Source organism: Aquarana catesbeiana, linkage group LG03 (genome assembly GCF_042186555.1).
Source record: "Aquarana catesbeiana isolate 2022-GZ linkage group LG03, ASM4218655v1, whole genome shotgun sequence".
In the NCBI taxonomy this organism is placed as follows: domain Eukaryota; kingdom Metazoa; phylum Chordata; class Amphibia; order Anura; family Ranidae; genus Aquarana; species Aquarana catesbeiana.
Window position 1 is genome coordinate 29,074,817 of NC_133326.1, and position 22,935 is coordinate 29,097,751.

Here is a 22,935-nt window from a genome sequence, read left to right on the forward strand (position 1 = left end):
GGTCTATACACCTTAAAGCCCTATAAAATACCATCTGAATCACACGTTTAACAATGTATAGGTTATAAAATTAAAATAAACTCCCATTACAAAAGAAGGCACATTTTCCATTTAAAGAGTAGATGTCAATACATCACAGCACAGTTATTGGACCCCTCACAAAATAGATGTCTGTATTTCCAGTAGAACGCACTGATGCTCCAGTGACAGGTGTTTGAGATATGCCAGGGTTCAGTGCGGCACAGTGGGTGGCTTCTGTGTTGTCATTTTATGCAAATAATTAGATAGTGTTGTTATAATATCCACAACCGTTGCACATGGAGATAGTGGCTGGGGAGCTCTGCCGACAGCAAATGATTTTATTTTATGCAGCCGCATATAGAAATATACAGTAGTCAAATGTTAACGCATAATTCTTGTATAAAGGAGCTTTCAATATATTAGAAATTAACCAAACCTGACTAACTCCTTAAAAAAAAAAAAAAAAAATGCAAGCTTTCCAAATATACTAGGTTTTTAGATCAGGCATCGCTTTAAAGAAACTTGCATTTTCAATCTGATAAAAAAGTAGCGCCCATTTTACTATATTTTTTTGTGCAAACGTAACAAATAATCCCATATTAATTTCAGAATTAATATTTAATTTTCAGAATAATTAGGAATAATACCACTGCTAAATGTTTCGCTTCACTCTGCATCTGCGGGTTCATTTTGTTCGGCTGTTTGCACACGATTCTCCATAGACTGTGCAGTCGAAGGTTCTTAGCCTATTAACTCTCATATACTTGAATGTTCTGAAAGTATTACTAACTCAGGACTCTGCATTCACTATATCTGGTCTCCCCACAGTACACAGAACATGGAAATGCAATTATTTTGGTAAATATAAACTGCCAACTAACTTTTTACATCAGCAGTATATAGCAGCCGTATGACTTCTATCAGTGTCTGGTTAAAGCTTGTAGGAGGAGATTTCGTTCTGCTCTGACTGTCCTATGAGGCTGCAGGACCCCTGACAATCTGTCTTATTTTTTTAATTTAAAAAAGTGTATTTTTTTCCCAATAAAGTGCGCTTGTAAGGCGGCTGCGCAAATACAGTGTGACAGAAAGTATTGCAATGACCACCATTTTATTCTCAAGGGTGTTAGAAAAAATATATATAATGTTTGGGGGTTCCAAGTAATTTTCTAGCAAAAAAAAACTGATTTTAACTTGTAAACACCAAATCTCAAAATGAGGCTGTCCTTAAGTGGTTAAGCTTTGACAAAAAAAAAAAAATTGGAAGCCGATTGGTTTCTATGCAGAGTTGCACCAGATTTTGCACTCTCCAGTTTTAGTAAATCAAGTCCATCTTTTGCAAAAAATAATAAATGCACACATATTTGCAGAACAAAATGTGCATTTATTATTTATTTTGCAAATGTAGCTTGCAAGGGATTGCAACTGCGATCAGTGTATTTTAGGTGCAATGCCATAACCCTGCAGAGATGTACAGACTTTCATTCGGAGACCTGGAGGAAGTGTCATTGAGTGAGGTGATCACTGCACATGTGTTCCATTGAGAACTACAAGTCTGTCTGACACGATATCAAATGGGACTTCACTTCTTCACAGATGTCTGTCTGACAATCAATTTAGAGACTGTCATGCCAATTTCAAACCTGACAACTGCTGCGGGAAAGAAGAACCCCCACATGCTGTTCAGGCGGGGGTTGGTTTTGGGGATGGAGGAGGGGTCTGCTTGGTGCCATGTTAAACCCTAAATATGGATATAACATACACTATATTACTAAAAGTATTGGGACGCCTGCGTTTACACACACATGTAATTTAATGGCATCCCAGTCTTAGTCCATAGGGTTCAATATTGAGTTGGTCCACCCTTTGCAATTAGGCTCGGTTCACACTAGGACGACTTGTCAGGCGACCTAGGTCGCCTGACAAGCAGCGTCCCGTTCAGTACAATGGAACCGTTCTAATCGGAGCGACGCAAGTCGCTCCGACTTAGAAAAAGGTTCCTGTACGACTTTGGGGGCGACTTGGGGCGACTTGCATAGACTTCTATACAGAAGTCGTTTTGCAAGTCGCCCAGGCAGTCGTGTGCAGGTCGCCTCGGTGAGGCGACCTGCAAGTCGTGCCGCCTCTGGTGTGAACCGAGGCTTATAACAGCTTCAACTTTTCTGGGAAGGCTGTCCACAAGGTTTAGGAGTGTGTCTATGGGGATGTTTGACTATTCTTCCAGAAGCACATTTGTGAGGTCAGGAACTGATATTCGATGAGAAGGCCTGGCTCACAGTCTCTGCTCTAATTCATCCCAAAGGTGTTCTATCAGGTTGAGGTCAGGACTCTGTGCAGGCCAGTCAAGTTCCTCCACCCCAAACTCGCTCATCCATGGTCTTTATGGACCTTCCTTGTGCACTGGTGAGCAGTCATGTTGGAACAGGAAGGGGACATCCCCAAACTGTTCCCACAAAGTTGGGAGCATGAAATTGTCCAAAATGTCTTGGTATGCCAACACCTTAAGAGTTCCCTTCACTGGAACCAAGGGGCCAAACCCAACCCCTGAAAAACAACCCCCACCATAACCCCCCCTCCACCAAATGATTTGGACCAGTGCACAAAGCAAGGTCCATAAAGACATGGATGAGAGAGTTTGGGGAGGAGGAACTTGACTAAGACTAAGACTGGGATGCCATTAAAGTTTATGTGTGTGTAAAGGCAGGCGTCCCTATACTTGGTAATATAGTATTAAAAAAAAAAAAAAAAACCTCTCAGATGAAGTACAATCTTTCTACACTACCCAGGTATTTACCTTCAATTTTCTTTCCTGGCAGCTTAGCTCCACCATGCAGGTGCAAATACATGCTCCATAGAGACAAATGGGAGAGTCCAACTCAACTCTCCCATTTATCTCTATGAAGTGAGAAACAAAATTAAACCAAGAATGAGATTAAAAGTAAATACCACCTGGCACAGTCCAAAGCTGAACAGTGTACGGGTTTGATCTTTTTTGTATATTACCTAAGGGGAGTTGGGGTCGGGGGGCACAACTTTTAAATAAATATACAGCTGTCCAAGAACAGTCCTACCAACATGGACAGTTCCCAAGTCAGACTTGACAAAAAGCCTGAGAACTTCAGATTTCATTATGACTGTAGAGGCCTCAAATTCCAATTCCAAATTAAACAATCTTCCTTTGAAAGCCATTGTTTATATAAAAGATTGTTCAGACATTTGGAAGCTTTCAGGAAAATTTGGACAAGTCGCACATTTCCTGTTGCAATTGGTAGTTATTACATCTTATTTAGCAAATATGCTATCAAATGACTGCTAGAAACACTTGACTCTGGTCAACGGCATAAACACTTTTTTGTTTTGTATGGCGATAGTATGCCTCATGAGATCAATGCCTTTTACCTACAGAGATTACTACTTTCTGGAAAGGATCAGGTTCTACCTAAATATTGTGCATTGACTACTTACAAAGTAAAGACTTTATTCCATTCAGGATTTAGATTTTTGTAAACCGTATGTGTCTGAAGCCGATCATTTCCCACTTCTAGGACGCAGAAAGGATCACTTTTACCTGGGAAGGAAAGAAAATCAATTACCATACAATTGTATCACATAACAATATGACATATATAATCGGGGCATGCATAGATGTCAGGAATCAAACTAAAGGAAGATTTACCAAAGGAATTTACTGTGTATTGATAAAAAAAAATAAATAAATAAAAAAAAAGTATAAGTAAATAAGATCAAGCTGCTCCTACTTAAAATTACTCATTTTTTAATAAAAAAATAATTATATATAAATATATATATATATATATATATATATATATATATATATATACACACACACCAGTGATATTGGCCAGTAAATGACCAACATTATAAAGAGTGTTGGACGTGGCTTTCGGCTTCTTTTTTTTTTTTTTTTCCAAGGAAAAAATTTTGCAGTAGAGACCAAGTCTTTCTAAACTTTCTAAACAAAGGGTCGATTGACTGGACTGTCCTTCAGACTTTAGAAAGGCCAGACTGTGTCCAGTGGAAGTGAACCGTGGTCCAGGCTTGGTGGCCAGTAGGATTAAAAAAATTACATAGTGCCTGGGGTAAGTAGGAGGAGGAATAATGCCCCATTGTTGGTGTCAGTAGATGGAATAGTGCTCCATCCTTTATTTCACTGTAAGGAATAGTGCCCCATCATTGGTGTCAGTGGAAGGAATGTTGCCCCATCATTGGTGTCAGTGGAAGGAATGTTGCCCCATCATTGGTGTCAGTGGAAGGAATGTTGCCCCATCATTGGTGTCAGTGGAAGGAATGTTGCCCCATCACTGGTGTCAGTGGAAGGAATGTTGCCCCATCACTGGTGTCAGTGGAAGGAATGTTGCCCCATCACTGGTGTCAGTGGAAGGAATGTTGCCCCATCACTGGTGTCAGTGGAAGGAATGTTGCCCCATCATTGGTGTCAGTGGAAGGAATGTTGCCCCATCATGGGTGTCAGTGGAGGGAATGTTGCCCCATCATTGGTGTCAGTGGAAGAAATGTTGCTTCATCATTGGTGTCAGTGGAAGGAAGAGTGCTCCATCATCGGTGTCAGTGGAAGAAAGAATGTCCCATCATTGATGTCAGTGGAAGGAAGAATTGCCTCATCATTGGTGTCAGTGGAAGGAAGAGTGCCCCATCATTGGTGTCAGTGGAAGGAAGAGTGCCCCATCATTGGTGTCAGTGGAAGAAAGAGTGCCCCATCATTGGTGTCAGTGGAAGGAAGAGTGCTCCATCATCGGTGTCAGTGGAAGAAAGAATGTCCCATCATTGATGTCAGTGGAAGGAAGAATTGCCTCATCATTGGTGTCAGTGGAAGGAAGAGTGCCCCATCATTGGTGTCAGTGGAAGGAAGAGTGCCCCATCATTGGTGTCAGTGGAAGAAAGAGTGCCCCATCATTGGTGTCAGTGGAAGGAAGAGTGCCCCATCATTGGTGTCAGTGGAAGGAAGAATGCCAAATCGGTGGCGTCAGTGGAAGGAAGAGTTCCCCTTCTGTGGCATCAGTGGAAGGAATAGTGCTCAGTCACTGGTATCAGGAGGAGCAATAGTGCCCCAAGGGCCAGTTAAAAGCAAGTAATGGGTCGCAATTTGGAGACTACTACTCCAGACAAAGCACAGAAACTGTATGAAGGCTCCATTTACAAAATTGTGTGCAACATATTTCAACTGAGCTAGATGCGATGCCGGGAAGTATATGAAGACAACTAGCAATTTCCCACCTCAATTTTATACAGGAGATATAAAACCCAACAGTTCACCTTGATGGTCCTAACAAAATACAGTATTATAAAACACAATAAAGTTAGGAATGAGTATAGAGAAGAATATTATCATAATGTCCATCCAAAAGGAGGCAATTTCTCTGTTGCATGTTAGGGGCTGAAAAACAAAGTCTGCTCCTAGAGAGAAGGTACAGAGGAGGGGGGGAGCGCAAAAATATCTCTTCTGAACCCCAACCTTATGCCTTAGCTCTGTAGTTCTCTCTCGGCCCCTCCCCCAACGGCAAGAGCACACCCCCCCCCTCTGTTGCTGTCTCTTTCTCCAGGCCATCTGCCCCGCACCAGAGTCCAAACATGCCTTAAAAAGGCAAAATTAAAATGTCCTTCCCAATGGGACAGGTAACAATTAAAGGAAACAAAGCCCTGTCTACATTCTTCCCCATTTCCCACTCATTGCCCAGAATCCAAACTTCATAATAAAGACTTCTCTGGGATACACCAGAGTAAGCAAGTACAAGATTCCATCCATACTATAGGGCTGTGGAGAACAACTAACTTGGATGATGAAAAAATAAAAAATCTCATTCTCTGTGGCTAACCTTGGCTCACAGAAGTCAAACTCCAAGGCAACGAAGCAGTTAAACACTCTAGATCTGGGTACGATTTGTCCTTAAGTGCCATGTATTAGCAGAGTTTTTATCCCCAGCGAAAGTTACACTGGTAATCCATAAACTTTACCAGCCATCACGAAAAAAGACTTTATCAGCAAAAAAACATTATCTTGACAGAATAACGGCCTTTTAGGTTTACGGCTCCAGTGCACAACGCCTACATTGATTTTTTATTTCTACATATGTTGCACTAGTGGTTTCTTCTAAATTGCCGAGCTGTGTTTAATGATGAAAAGTTATGGAAACTGATCGTTTGCGCTCTCCCGATTCCAGGTTAAAAATCTTTTTACTGACATTTGTTGTGAAGGCTGAGTTTGAAGATACCAAATGCACTTTATTGATCCCATCAACAGACACTTAAGGGCAACTCTTGCAATTTTGCCATGATACACTTTATCTCAAAATGAGATTTTTTTTTTCTAAACCTCCTTGTAGCTTAAAAAAAAAAAAAAAAAAAATCTGTATTGAACTACAGTATTCCAGATATAAAACGCATCAACAAATCTTTGTATAAAAACAGCAATTAGATGGCCTTTCCCACCAGAGATATTGTAAACTGACTTTTAAAGCACAATGCTAAAGAAAAATATTTTATTAAGGCTTTTCAAATGAATGTTCTGTACAATATTTTTAGTGCAAGACCTCTGTTTAATTCTAAAAGAATTTAAATGTTGCATGTGCCAGTGTTGGCAGAAAAGTCACCAGTTCCCTAACTGGGACTGGTTAATAAGATCTGCAAACCAAAAATCACTAAAGTACACCTTTTTGAGAAATAGAGATTGGTTAAAAGGACTAAAAAACAAAGTGTTTTGGAATAAATGTATCCGATATACTCTTTGCCAGCCATACTTTACAAGATTTAGAACAGGGATCCTCAAACTACGGCCCTCCAGCTGTTGCGGAACTACAATCCCATGAGGCATTGGAAAACTCGGACATTCACAGACATGGCTAGGCATGATGGGAATTGTAGTTCTTGAACAACTGGAGGGCCATAGTTTGGAGACCCTTTATTTAGAGGGACAGTATATGCAAACTCATTCTAAGAGTTAAAATTATTTGAAATACCTTACTGCAAGTGGTGGAATAACCAAAAATATAATAATGGAACCTTGGAGGCACCATCCCAAAGAAAACCAGATAAAAACCCACCCTATATAGGGGGCAAGAAATGGGAGACTTTTAATGTACCTCCGGGGTTAGTAACCCACAAATTTGATACAAAATTCCAAGACAACCATCAATGCACAACCATTAATCACCTAATCTTTGCTATGGGAGATGTTTTGATTTGTAAGACATTTGACCTGTGAAGAGATCTATATAATAGAGGGCAACCAATAATTTTTGAGATGGTGTGGAATTACATTACAAAGCGTGTCTAAAAAGTTTGGTGAATGGAATCAGAAAACAGAACAAATTGCCTTGATTGACCTTCAAAATAATTGCTATTCTTCGCAACACACTTTTGGCAACGTTCACGAAGCTTCTGGAAACGGTCAGCAAAGGCCTCTTTAGGAATCGATCGCAGAACCGCTGTCACACATTTCTTGGATTGCTGCCCCATCCACAAAACATGATCCTTTGATGGCGCTCTTCAGGCAGGGAAACAGAAAGAAGTCTGCAGGAGGCATATTTGGGGAGTACGATGGATGATCGAGAACAGGTACGCCGTGGTTAGCCAAGAATTGGCGCACACGCATCGCACAGTGCGCAGGCACTTAATGGTACAGCAACATCCATTGTCCAGTCCTGCGCAACTCTGGCCGAACATGGCGGCTGTTTGTCTGTCAGTTTGTGGAGCACGAACCAAAAACAGATCTTCCGCTTACCCAAATCTTTGCGGACGATGGTGCGCACCGTGTCCTTGCTAATGCCCAATTTCTCCACCATCAATCGAAGATCATGTCTGGAGTTCGGTTTGTCGAAAGCCAACCCGAACATGGCTCATCCTCAGTCCTTTCCTTCCCGTCCTGAAAGCACATTTTGTATATTTTCTGCTCATGGCTTCTGTCCCGTACGCTTGTACCAACATTTCATGCGTCTCTGTGGCCAGTTCCCCCAATTTGTAACAGAACTTGATGTTCACTCATTGCTCCATTGCACTGTGACCCTACCTCTCACATGGACTATGTTCGACTGCCCGCAGTGGGTTTACCCCGACGGTCACGTGTACTCCACGCTAGGTGGCACTTCTCAACGTGTCTCTGGATGGGCCAGATGCACATGCAGGCACATGGCTATGTTGCCGTTGAGATATCTAACCATTTACTGAACTTTTTAGACACAACCTATATGTGTTCTCCTATAGTTCAGTTTAGCACACCATTTTCCAGTAAAGAGTAATATGGAGTGATACGATTTAAAGAGACTAGTTATAGTGGTCTTCAAGTACAGTAAATCCTTGGATTGATAGTAACTTGGTCTGAGAGTGTTTTGCAAGACAAGCAAATTTATTTTATAAATTTGATAAACGAGCAATGTCTTGATATACAAGTAGAGTCACGTCACAAATGAGTATAAAAGAGAAGAGAGGCGCCTCTAAGTGTAGCAATATGGTTACATTTAATGAAGGTACAACATTTAGCAACTCACATGGTTGACGATTAAAAGAGGACCATCTAATTATGCAGGCATCCGGGGTAAAGCTGTCTACATAGACCATCCCCGGCACCGCCATCGACATCGTCCCTTCCACGCTGCGCTCCACAAGCGATTCAAGCCTCGCTTTCAGATCGCTCTACTGCAGGGTAGTCTTCCCGGTCACAATTGCAGACTGACAGCAGTGAGAGCCGCGATGAGGGGGGACAGCTTTACCCGGATGCCTGCATACTTAGATGTGCTTCTTTCAATCATCAACCATGTGAGTTGCTAAATGTTGTACCTTTAAATGTAACCATATTGCTACACTTAGAGGCGTCTTTCTTCTCTTTTATACTCTGTAGCTCCTTCTGGATTTTGCTTCTAATTCCATTGTGGAGGCTTCCATTTGTGGATGGACATTTTATGGTTACACAACCTGGTCACATTGCTATAATCTTTTTATATAGACTATAAACTGAAAGATGAATGGTTGTGGAACGAATCATCTGACTTTCCATTATTTCCTATGGGGAAATTCACTTTTATATACAAGTGCTTTAGATTACAAGTATGTTTCCAGAACAAATTATACTCACAATCCAAATTTTTACTGTATGTTTGAAAATCTGAGATCATTCAAGGATCACTCATCATAAGCGTGGAATTTTTTGCCCAAAACTGTTGCAAATGAAAAAGTGTTTAGCCTTCTTTTTGAAAATGATCACATTGCTTTGGTGATTGTTGCTTGTATGTGCTTAGCAACATTTAGTTGCTACTCACATCACTGATTCATTCACAAGAGACAGGACAGCCCTAAATAAAGGGAATCCAAAAAATTTGCTTGGATTACAACAATCGAATAAAGCAACTTTTGAGTCAAGAATCATTTGTCCATCTCTATATATTCATCCACATTAGGCTTTGCCTTTTCTGATTGAAGCATGGTGCTCACTTTGGCTGGACTTCATCTAACCTTTACTTAACCCCTTCATAGATAAAGAATACCGTATTTAAAAAAAAAAGAAAAATAAGCTTGGGAAAGAGCTGTGACATTGTAAGTTGATTAGTCCTTAATGTAACAATAACACAACTGACAGATATTAAATCTTGCTTGAAAACATGGAAGTGACCTTCCCATGTTTGCTCACTCTGAACATACAAACCATCGTACAACTGACATCAAAAGGCTCGTTATTTGTCATCTAAAGTCAACAAAGGCTCAGAAATGCTGCCATTTAAAAGAGTCATAAATGCCCTTTAGTCACATGCAGCTATACGACATCCAATTGAATTTCTACAGTCACATAAAAATATTGATATTCCAAGTATAGTGACAGAATCAAAATAAAAGTCCATAAATTCAAGTTCTCAAAAAAAAAAAAAGAGTCCATGAAAGTGCAGGAAGTGATTCCAATCTCCAGAACAGCCCCAAGGTTTCCAAATAGGGACAGGAGTAAAACTGAATGCTTACCAGACCACAATGGCCCTCATACTACTGAGTAGCCAAAAGCACTTGAGGGATAAATCCCAAACCTGCCCATGGTGGATGGCATATTCCAACTCTTTATTCCTGCTCCGCTCACACAGTAATGGAATATGTAAGGAAATCAAAGCTCAGTGCAGTATATCAATTGAAAAAACAATTTTCATTAAGATAAAAAAAAGTGCACTCATACTATATTAGTAGCAGACCGGCATATCAATAAAGCTGTAACATCCACTATATGAGCCTTCTAGCCGGCAGCCTGTGAGTGATCATGTCACGTTAGGCACCACCCTAGGCCTTTCACCCCTGACGATGTCAAACTTATGACGAAACACTTAAGGATGTGCCTAACATAACGACATCACGCACAGCGGACACTGGCCGGAAGGATCATATAGTAGATGTTACAGTGTTGCAGCTTTATTTTTATGCCAGTTTGCTACTAATATAATGTGAGTGCACATGCTTCATAAAACACTGTTTTTTAATTGATATACTGCACTATGAGCTTTGATTTCTTTACATATCCCTTGCTTTGTGAGCAAAGTGGGGTTAAAGGGTTGGAACATACCATCCACCGTGGGCATGTTTGAGATTTATCCCTCAAGCAGTTTTGACCACTCAGTAGTATAAAGGGCCATTGTGGTTTGGTAAGAATTCACTTTTACTCCTGTCCCTATTTGGAAACCTTGGGGCTGTTATGAAGACTGGAACCACTTTCTGCTCTTTCATGGACTTTTTTTGAGCACAAGAGCACTTGAATTTATGTATTATGTATGAATTTATATTGACTTTTGTTTGAATTTGTCACTATATTTGGAATATCAATATTGTTATGTCATCACATTTAAATCCTTGGTTTACAGATTGTTATATTTCACATATTTTGACAGCGCTGCACATTATGTATTGTTATTTATGGTAGGTTTTGCATCTTGAACCTTGTGCTGGCTGCTTCCCCTTTTTTTTTTGGCGAGCATACTAACTTGAATGCGAATTTTGAACTTATGAGTTTTTACATTCGTGGTACATACCCATCTGGAATGTTCCATCACACATTTTTTCTTATTTTCTGGAATGTTCCATCACAAAATTTTTGTCTTCCTTTCTAAGGACCATTTCTCTAGCTTGCTTTTAGGACGTTTCCCATGTTACTGCACCTCCATTTAGTAGTTCTAATGTTAAGACAGAAATTCAGCAGATGACATCATTGACTTGTTTTTAAAAACTGCAACTTCCGTCATCCTATGGATTGGTTCACTACTCATCATGATGTCAGAAGGATTAGACGTCACCCAGGGTTCTCACTTATGTAGGTTGAGGGGCTCCAGGATGTCTGAGTGCAGAACAGTGGCAGCCGGTCCATAAGGGGCGCAGGCTCCCTAATCTCCATTCGCCACCCCCTAATCTCTTTGCGAGGCACCGGACTCAAAGGTTTCTATGACTTCTTTTTTTTTAAGCACATTATTAGAGACTAAGGGCTCTAATTGGCTTCAAAAAGGTTGGGCTCGGTGTGCAAAGCACTGCGCCCCGAACCCACCCACTTGTGACATTAGCGAATCAATATTTGCTATGGTCTTCCGGCTTCTCCTCCTGGCAAATCAGGACAGGAGGCGGATCTTAAGACCGGTTTATCCGGGAGGAGAAGCCTGGGAAGCCGTGACCTGGATGGGGTAAGTGTGGACCTGATGGGGGGAGGGTTTTGTTTGCCGCCCCCCCTTCCCAAAGAATGGATACAAGTAAAACGCGCAACACACTAGTACCTCAGGTGACCATATAAAATCCATAAAAGTCCAACAATAGGCATGTGGTGGGTAGTGGGTCTGCGAGTCAGGGCTGCCACCGATTTAGAACAGAAGCCAGAAATCCAGTAGAGGTGAGAAAGACAAGGAGAGGGGCGCCTCTGAATAAAAAGTAAACACTTTAATAAAAAAAAAAGCAATTTCGACTCACATGGGAGAAAGCAATGTTGCACATGGGTGAGCTGGATACCGTTCAGGAGCAGATTCAGGATAGATGATCAGGTCACGGTGAAGTTCACTTCTCAATAGTATAGTGGAAGTCCTGCTGGGAGCCCCGGCTCTGACAGCTCACCATGTCTACCCCCCTGGATATCGGATGTTCTAGCAGGACTTCCACTATACTAGTGAGAAGTCTACTTCATCGTGACCTGATCATCTATGCTGACTCTGCTCCTGGACGGTATCCAGCTCACCCATTGCTTTCTCCCATGTGAGTCAATATTGCTTTTTTTTAAAGTGTTAACTTTTTATTCAGAGGCGCCCCTCTCCTGGTCTTCCTCCAAAAAAAATGGAGCACCAGCCGCCACTGGTGCAGAAAAATAGGTTTTGCAGCATTCTCCAGGATTGGTAACTCCTGGATTGGACTCTGGAGCCCAGATGCTTTGTATAGAATTGGGAAGGATGAAGCCTCCAACACTTTGTCCAGATTTTACTGGAAGCCAATAGTCCAAATGTCCATGTGTGCACAGCCTTGTTAGTAAAAAGGCTGTCTATAGTTCAGGGCTCCTTCCCCTGGAGACAAGCTGCTGCAAGAGCAGTGTGTATGAACCAGCACTGGGAGTGTCTCTTTTGGTGTCCGATTTGACCAGGCTGTCTCCTAAGAGAGGTATTAAGAGCCTATGGAGGGGATTTACTATAACTGGAGAGTGCAAAATGTGGCGCAGCTCTGCATAAAAATCAATCAGCTTCCAGGTTTTATTGTCAGAGCTTAATTGAATGAGCTGAAGTCAAAAAGCTGGCTACCACGCACAGCTGCACCAGATTCTGAGTGCATCAGTTTTAGTAAATCTCCATCTAGTAAGAAGGCAGGAGCCTGTGCAACACTAAGTTGGGCAGTTTGTCACAAGGCCGAATGAGATAACGTGGTTAGCAGTGGTGGCTGGTGACACCATTGACAACACGCCCCCCCGGTTGCTGGCACGCCCTCCAGGCCCCTGTCAGCCCTGCACTTACCCCCTGCAGGTCAAGGCTGCAGTGGCGGCTTCCCCCCTGGTCTCCTTCATGTCCTGTAAACAAAATTTCAAGAAATATGATACAGCGCTGCGCTACAACAAACTAAGTAAGCAGCCAACACACCCGTAGACTCAGGGAGAAAAAAAACAACTAAAAAATGCACAGTGTGGCGCTATTATGTGAATACAGTATGAAAAAACTAAACATAAATTATTTCAAATCATAAACATCTCATGTGAGCACTTATGACAGTGACTAGTGAAAGAATAATACATATGTGTGTTTAGATGAATTAAACATCAAAGGCAAAATCAAATATAGAGTCCATAACACCAAAAAGAAAAAGTCCGTGATAGCAGTGTATAAATGGTATGCAGGTGTATTTCCTGTATATGCAGGAAGATCAATTAGACCCGGTAGCCTGGTAGATGAATGGACCATAAACGACCAGAGGTGCACAGAAATTTGAAAACGGTGCCAGGACCATCACCAGAAGATATGGAGGCTTAACAGAAGTAGTGGCCCGAAATAGCGTATGCTAAAACAGGTCAAGAAGGCTTGGTGACCAACTGGTCTAGATGTATTGTCTGGTTAGATGTCATCACCACACCAACGGAGGGAAGGGGGGGAAGCAATCAGCATGATTTCCTCAATAATAATCACACCACCAAGCCAAGCGAAAGATTCGTGTACCATGTGAGGAATGAAAACACTCACATAGTGTAATAACGTATTAACTTGGATTTATTAAAAATAACAATAAAAAACAAACTCACATTTTATGCAGATCAAACAGGCATGTAAATCGTATAGCGGTAGTTGTGAGGGGTCCACCCAACATGTTTCAACTAAAAAACCCCAGAAGACGACTTTTTTAGTTGAAACATGTTGGGTGGACCCCTCACAACTACCGCTATACGATTTACATGCCTGTTTGATCTGCATAAAATGTGAGTTTGTTTTTTATTGTTATTTTTAATAAATCCAAGTTAATACCTTATTACACTATGTGAGTGTTTTCATTCCTCACATGGTACACGAATCTTTCGCTTGGCTTGGTGGTGTGATTATTATTGAGGAAATCATGCTGATTGCTTCCCCCCCTTCCCTCCGTTGGTGTGGTGATGACATCTAACCAGACAATACATCTAGACCAGTTGGTCACCAAGCCTTCTTGACCTGTTTTAGCATACGCTATTTCGGGCCACTACTTCTGGTAAGCCTCCATATCTTCTGGTGATGGTCCTGGCACCGTTTTCAAATTTCTGTGCACCTCTGGTCGTTTATGGTCCATTCATCTACCAGGCTACCGGGTCTAATTGATCTTCCTGCATATACAGGAAATACACCTGCATACCATTTATACACTGCTATCACGGACTTTTTCTTTTTGGTGTTATGGACTCTATATTTGATTTTGCCTTTGATGTTTAATTCATCTAAACACACATATGTATTATTCTTTCACTAGTCACTGTTATAAGTGCTCACATGAGATGTTTATGATTTGAAATAATTTATGTTTAGTTTTTTCATACTGTATTCACATAATAGCGCCACACTGTGCATTTTTTACTCCTTCATGTCCTGGCCATCGCTTCTACTCCCGGCCAATAAGGTCTAAGGACTCCTGGCCAATGGGGGTCTCAGGACCAGCTTCCTGATTGGCTGGGAGGAGAAACAGGAAGACATTAGCAAATACTAATTTGCTAATGTCATACAACAGAGTGGGCTCAGAGCACAATTCTCTGCGTCCTGAGCCCACCCTTTTTCAAAGCCAATTAGAGCCTCAGGCTCTAATCATGTGCTTCTAACAAAAACACAAAAATCCATATAAATCCATGCGCCCCTAATGAGCGGGCACAACTGGTGGAGAGTCTGTATGGAGACAAGCTAAAAGATTATGCAGTCTGAATGGCCTGGATGCTGTAAAATTTCAATTTTGCCATGGTTACCCTTTCCAGGGGTTTTCAGTGTAACCTTGTGTGAGTTTTTGTGCTTTAAATTTAAATAAAAGTGGGCAAAAAGCCCTGAAATGTACTTCACTGGCTAGACTGAGGTACCATGAAAGCTTCTGCATGAGCTGAGACCCCAAAATATATAGTCACTAGCAGTGACCCAAAGATGACAATGCACCTATAAATAAAAGTCAGCAACGGCAGCTCTCATATTATTTTTCTGCTGTGTTCTTTTTAAAGTCAAATGGAAAATTGCTTGCAATGAAAATGCCTCCATGCACGCTCACAGCACAGCGCATTTGTTTTGTATTAGTGAACGCAGCCAGTTTTTAGTCAGGCAGCATCTAGTTGCCAGCCATATTCACAGCATGTGGCACAATCAAACCACTGAGGGATGGCACAGTGCCTGTATGAAGAGTGTTACCAATCAGCCTCTATTAATCTTTATAACAAATATCTGGGCATGAACACACATTCAATTCTCTTACCTCTTCAAGAAGATTTTCATGATTGGTTCTACAAACTGTATACCCTTTATAAGTGGGGATAGTCTCATTTTGTTCATACACCAGCACAAGAAGTTAAATCTGCCACTGTTGATGTATTTACACCTACAACATGGAATTCCGCATCCCACAATGGTCTGCAGTAACAGGGCAGGCGGGTCATTAGCTTTAAGTACAGGTTTGGGGGCACAACTCATAATGGTAGTGATAGGTCATACTATTCTTTACGCCATGAGACCTTAGGGGTTAAAGTTAGGAGAATATGTGTCAACATAGGGAAAGTCAGTGGCAGGCACTCTATTAGGGGTGCAGGGGTTAATGCCCCCCCCCCAATCCATGCGCCCAGCCCCTAATCTAGATGCAGGGTGCCGGAAATCATTGGTTTCAATGTTTTTTTGAAGCACATGATTAGAGCCTGAGGCTCTAATTGGCTTCCAAACGGCTGGGCTCAGGGTGCAGAGCACTGCACCCTGAGCCCACCCAGTTGTGTGACAACAGCAAATTAATATTCACTATTGTCTTTCTACTTCTCCAACCAATCAGGAAGCGTGTCTTAAGACCCAATTGGCCAAGACGAGAAGCGATCATATTGGCCGCCAAGGAGTAAGCCACCAAGGAGGAGGAGGAGATGCAGGGTGAAGCCGCCGAGGAGCTGAAGCTGCCCGCGACCTAGATGGGGTAAGTGCAGGGCTGGTGGGCAGATGGACGAGGGAGTGAAGAGGGGGAATGGGAATGGGGTGGTTTGACTGATCGACCGACTGACCGAACGGGGGATGGGTGGGGTTTGTTTGCCACCCCCCTCAAAAATGGAGCACCATCCGCAACTGGGGAAAGTGCTACCTTCCCTTCAAGATAAGAGTTAATTTAGTAAATTCAAGTACCTGTTCATAACCAATATAATATCATTGTAAATATAACAAAATCTTTACAAAGTCAATGTCGTAGGCATGCGCACAGGGTGTGCTGGATGTGCCTGGGCACACTCTAATCACCTAGTGCACATTAGCATTATCGCTCTGTGTAGCAGCGGGGAGATGGAAAAGATCTCCCTCTTACCGGCTCTACTTATGCACGTCTCTTTCACTGAGTCGGGGATATTAGATACACACACACATACACAGTATCTCACAAAAGTGAGTACACCCCTAAGTGAACATGTCCAAATTGCGCCCAATAAGCCATTTTCCCTCCCCGGTGTCATGTGACTAATTGGTGTTTCAAGGTTTCAGGTGTGAATGGGGAGCAGGTGTGTTAAATTTGGTGTTATCACTCTCACTCTCTCACACTGGTCACTGGAAGTTCAACATGGCACCTCATGGCAAAGAACTCTCTGCAGATCTGAAAAAAAAGAATTGTTGCTCTACATAAAGATGGCCTAGGCTATAAGAAGATTGCCAAGACCCTGAAACTGAGGTGCAGTACGGTGGCCAAGACCATACAGTGCTTTAACAGGACAGGTTCCACACAGAACAGGCCTCGCCATGGTCAGCCAAAAAAGTTGAGTGCATGTGCTCAGCGTCATATCCAGAGGTTGTCTTTGGGAAATAGAAGTATGAGTGCTGCCAGCATTGCTGCAGAGGTTGAAGGGGTGGGGGGTCAGCCTGTCAGTGCTCAGACCATATGCTGCACACTGCATCAAATTGGTCTGCATGGCTGTCATCCCAGAAGGAAGCCTCTTCTAAAGACGATGCACAAGAAAGCCCCCAAACAGTTTGCTGAAGACAAGCAGACTAAGGACATGGATTTCTGGAACCATGTCTTGTGGTCTGATGAGACCAAGATAAACTTATTTGGCTCAGATGGTGTCAAGTGTTTGTGGCGGCAACCAGGTGAGGAGTACAAAGACAAGTGTGTCTTGCCTACAGTCAAGCATGGTGGTGGGAGTGTCATGGTCTGGGGCTGCATGAGTGCTGCCGGCACTGGGGAGCTACAGTTCATTGAGGGAACCATGAATGCCAACATGTACTGTGACATACTGAAGCAGAGCATGATCCCTTCCCTTCGGAGACTGGGCGTCAGGGCACTATTCCAACATGATAATGACCCCAAACACACCTCCAAGATGACCACTGCCTTGCTAAAGAAGCTGAGAGTAAAGGTGATGGACTGGCCAAGCATGTCTCCAGACCTAAACCCTTTTGAGCATCTGTAGGGCATCCTCAACGGAAGGTGGAGGAGCGCAAGGTCTCTAACATCCACCAGCTCTGTGATGTCGTCATGGAGGAGTGGAAGAGGACTCCAGTGGCAACCTGTGAAGTTCTGATGAACTCCAAGCCCAAGAGGGTTAAGGCAGTGCTGGAAAATAATGGTGGCCACACAAAATATTGACACTTTGAGCCCAATTTGGACATTTTTACTTAGGGGTGTACTCACTTTTGTTGCCAGCGGTTTAGACATTAATGGCTGTGTGTTGAGTTATTTTGAGGGGACAGCAAATTGACACTGTTATACAAGCTGTACACTCACTACTTTACATTGTGGCAAAGTGTCATTTCTTCAGTGTTGTCACATGAAAAGATATAATAAAATATTTTCAAAAATGTCAGGGGTGTATTTACGTTTGAGATACTGTATGTGTGTATATATATATATATATATATATATATATATACATACACACATATACACATACATAAATACACACACAGTATATGTAAAGTACAGGCAGAGCATTTGCAGGCATTTTGTTTGGTATTTAGAAGACAGGCAGTACTAGGCAAACAATGACATGTGAGAAACCACATGCTGACATCGTCATTGTTTTAGGGCCTAATGTACAAGTCAACCTAACAGGCTGCTATATCTGTTTACTTTGAAAAAATGGAAATCAGGCTAGGATGAGGGTATGGGCAAAATCAAAGAGAGGGTCTGATTCAGAGGTCCCATTTCAAAATGTATAATTACTCTACGGAGCTACGGCTTATGAAGGTCCTTGGCCACCAGCTGGATTGCCTGCACGTTATTTTCATCAGCCTTTCTCAACCTTTGAACCCCAGAGGAACCCTTAAAATAATTTTCAGGTCTCTGGGAACCCTTACCGAAAGCAATTCACTGGGGTCCATGGGGAAAATGCCCCTTACCATTGGTGGTCAGTAGGAAGAATGCAGCCTTTAAAAATGATGGTCAGAATTCCACCCCTTACAAACAGCTGAAAAGATCACTGGTGTCATGCTGCTGGCCTTGCCAAGCGACATTATCCCTGGAACTTTGCAGTCACCATAAATGGGAAGTCAATGAGCCACAGCTTAAGGAACCTCTGGAGGAAATTAGGGTTCCATGGAACCCTGGATGAGAATGGCTGCTCTATATCTAGCCTATCTTCTTCAGGCTCTGTTTCCCCAGAAACTTCAAATCTTCCTTCTTGCCATCTATAAATCTTTTCCATGACTTACTAATACCCATATTGCCTTAATAATTGTTCTCAACACTCTGTTCCATTCTCTCTACAACCTCTATCCATCTCAATCTATTAAGATTTAAGTATGTCAGTGTCTCGCTCTGCATATAAGTTTGCCATTTCTCAGTCAATTTTCACCTACTGCTCCTCCTGTTGTTGTTCAAAAAGCATACAAGTCTTTTATTCATATTTTTACACAGAGATGTACCCACAGGCATACCCACAAACTGCATACTCCTGAAACAAAACTTCATGTAGGAAAAAAAAAAAAAGAGTTCGGAAAGAGTTAATGACCAAAAAAGATACTCAAAATGCAAAAGTAGATTATGGTAATAATAATAAAAAAGGAACACACGATACAGGGGAAAAAAAGACCATTTCACCCTGCAATTTGTTTTTCTGAACACTGTTTTTGGTCAGTGAACAAACGCAATCTGTGCAAATGTGCACATGTATAAAAACCAGTCAATGAGGCAGAAAAGTCATTTCACATTGACAAAGCGATTATCCCCGGCATCAACATCTCTATGCACTGGTTCAGATCCAACCAGCTCATGTTTTAGTGGTGGAAGGATGAGCGTTCAATTTAAATTCAACAAATAAAATAAGGATAAGCTTATAGCTTTTCGTGAACTGTTCCTATAAAAGAAATTCCAATTAATTCTGGATCTGTGCACTGTCATAGGTAGCAAAATGAGGCATCAAATAAAATTAACCTCTGCAGTGCAATCAGACATTACCCAAGTCTAACAATTAGAGTACTCGGTCTTTCCATTAAGCCATTTCACATGAAATTCATATTCTAGATCAAACGTGGACAGAGTTGTTCTGACATTGCACTGGTTTTCCGGCCATGCTGAGACCTCAATGGGTATGTGCTTTCCCGCGCTACCTTTTACTACCAGTATGTGTGAAATATCCAATATAAAAATAATGGGTGGCTGCAAACAACAAAATTGTGTTCCCACAATCCCTACATTCAAAACAAATAAATATTGCTGCTCCTCCCCTTTTAATTATGCATCTATTTAAATCCTCCAGTGATATACAGTGGGGACAGAAAGTATTCAAACCCCCTTAAATTTTTCACTCTTTGTTATATTGCAGCCATTTTCTAAAATCATTTAAGTTCATTTTTTCCTCATTAATGTACACACAGAACCCCATATTGACAGAAAAACACAGAATTGTTGGCATTTTTGCAGATTAAAAAAGAAAAACTGAAATATCACATGGTCCTAAGTATTCAGACCCTTTGCTGTTACACTCATATATTTAACTCAGGTGCTGTCCATTTCTTCTGATCATCCTTGAGATGGTTCTACATCTTCATTTGAGTCCAGCTGTGTTTGATTATACTGATTGGACTTGATTAGGAAAGCTACACACCTGTCTATATAAGACCTTACAGCTCATAGTGCATGTCAGAGCAAATTAGAATCATGAGGTTAAAAGGAACTGCCTGAAGAGCTCAGAGACCGAATTGTGACAAGGCACAGATCTGGCCAAGGTTACAAAAAAAATTTCTGCTGAACTTAAGGTTCCTAAGAGCACAGTGGTCTCCATAATCCTTAAATGGAAGACGTTTGGGACGACCAGAACCCTTCGTAGAGCTGGCTGTCCTGCCAAAATGAGCTATCGGGGGAGAAGAGCCTTGGTGAGAGAGGTAAAGAAGAACCCAAGATCACTGTGGCTGAGCTCCAGAGATGCAGTCGGGAGATGGGAGAAAGTTGTGGAATGTCAACTATCACTGCAGCCCTCCACCAGTCAGGGCTTTATGGCAGAATGGCCTGACGGAAGCCTCTTCTCAGTGCAAGACACATGAAATCCCGCATGGAGTTTGCTAAAAAAAAACACCTTATGGACTCCAAGATGGTGAGAAATAAGATTCTTTGGTCTGATGATAGAACTTATTGGCCTTAATTCTAAGCGGTATGTGTGGAGAAAACCAGGCACTGATCATCACCTGTCCAATACAGTCCCGACAGTGAAGCATGGTGGTGGCAGCATCATGCTGTGGGGGTGTTTTTCAGCTGCAGGGACAGGACGACTGGTTGCAATCGAGGGAAAGATGAATGCGGCCAAGTACAGGGACATCCTGGACGAAAACCTTCTCTAGAGTGCTCAGGACCTCAGGCTGGGCCGAAGGTTTACCTTCCAACAAGACAATGACCCTAAGCACACAGCTAAAATAACGAAGGAGTGGCTTCACAACAACTCCGTGACTGTTCTTGAATGGCCCAGCCAGAGCCCTGACTTAAACCCAATCGAGCATCTCTGGAAAGACCTAAAAATGGCTGTCCTCCAACGTTTACCATCCAACCTGACAGAACTGGAGAGGATCTGCAAGGAGGAATGACAGAGGATCCCCAAATCCAGGTGTGAAAAACTTGTTGCATCTTTCTCAAAAAGACTCATGGCTGTATTAGATCAAAAGGGTGCTTCTACTAAATACTGAGCAAAGGGTCTGAATACTTAGGACCATGTGATATTTCAGTTTTTCTTTTTTAATAAATCTGCAAAAATAACAACAATTCTGTGTTTTTTGTCAATATGGGGTGCTGTGTGTACAGGAAAAAAAAAGGAAAAAAAAAGGAGGAAAAAAATGAACTTAAATGATTTTAGCAAATGGCTGCAATATAAAGAGTGAAAAATGTAAGGGGGTCTGAATACTTTCCGTCCCCACTGTAGATAAATACCAATCTTCTTACATAAAGTGCCTCAAATAAAGCTTCAATCCTTTTGTGTCTCTTTCAAATATATATAATACAATTATTATTTAAGTAAATGTACCAGCTAAACTAATACTTGCCCTTAATTTTTGTAAGGGTAAGATTCCCTTTGTTCTCTTTCATTTAGGAGCATGAAATATATTCATAAGATATATGTATAGATGACCTGTGCATTTTTAACGGCTGTTAAAGTTAATTCTTTTTCTTTTCTTTATAGAAGTGGTTTTATGGGCATGATTACATTTCTTGAACATGTAAATCCTTATGGGTTCTGAAGAAGTGGGATACCCGTGAAACGCGCAGACCTTCTCTTAAGAATACATATTGTTGCAATTGGATGTACCAATTTGATACGCTATGTATTTTTTATGATGTCTGTGTATGTAATATATGTGTAATTAATCAAATTTACGAAAATATTTTTATACATACATCACGTATTATGTGTTTGGTATAGATGTGAGTGCCAAATTATTGGCATATTTAAAGTCCCATTTTTTGTTTGAATCTCTTAACCATTTTTGCTGGGATGATACCACAGTAAGCCATAATTGGTATTTTTTTTTAAGTATAGACCCCGTCCCACATTTCTTTCCACTTTGCTACAAACTAGATTCTGACAATAGTGTCAGGATCCTTCAAGAGCCTGGAGTGACTCTACCAATAGCCTGCTATCGGCTGATTCTGGGTCACAAGAGAAGAAAAGTAAGTGCACTCCTTTGACCCACCATAGAAGTATAGCCAAAAAAAGTTAGGCCATACTTCTCTTTTGAGGCCTCCATAGATGGTCAAATTCCATCCAATTCCTGCTAAATCAGCTGAAATTTAAACCAAAGGTGGCCCTGCAAGCACCAAGTACAACACACGGTGATGTAAAAATCAGCTGATCTGGGTCAAAAATTATTGGCCGAACAGTGATTGTATCCTAACAAATGCAACCATTGCAGGTACTGCGGCTGCCTGAATACAATGAGATGGCAGTGATGATTTTTGGATGCATCTAATAGTTCAATTTGAAGGGTTTGAAATGAAAGATGCGACTAGTAAGCCAAAAGCAAAAAATCCCAAGTTTGACTTTTAGCACAAAAAGTCTCACAGTCTGCGTCAAATAAATAAGGGTACAGTAAATGAGTGTCAATATTTGGGGCAATAAAGGTGTGCAGTAAGAGAAAGATGGCACAAGACAGGTGCACATTCTACTATACACCAAAGTATATGCTCTGCGACATAATAATATATTCGACATGCAAATCCACAAAAAAAAAAACATGTCAAGTGGGACAATTCGCATTCCTCGACAATCATCAATTTTATTAGGAATGAACAAGTCAGCCTCGCTCCAATGACATCAGTCTT

The 22,935-nt window shown here is 41.5% G+C and overlaps 1 protein-coding gene across 2 annotated transcripts in view; it reads right to left on the reverse strand.

Moving 5' to 3' along the window:
* Window positions 1-22,935, reverse strand: part of MCTP2 (multiple C2 and transmembrane domain containing 2) — a 337,462-nt gene that overhangs the window by 95,694 nt on the left and 218,833 nt on the right. For both annotated transcript variants that reach the window (XM_073618403.1, XM_073618402.1), the window contains exon 13: window positions 3,484-3,586. In XM_073618403.1, the coding sequence (XP_073474504.1) occupies window positions 3,484-3,586 (103 nt within the window). The remainder of the gene's footprint in view (window positions 1-3,483; window positions 3,587-22,935) is intronic.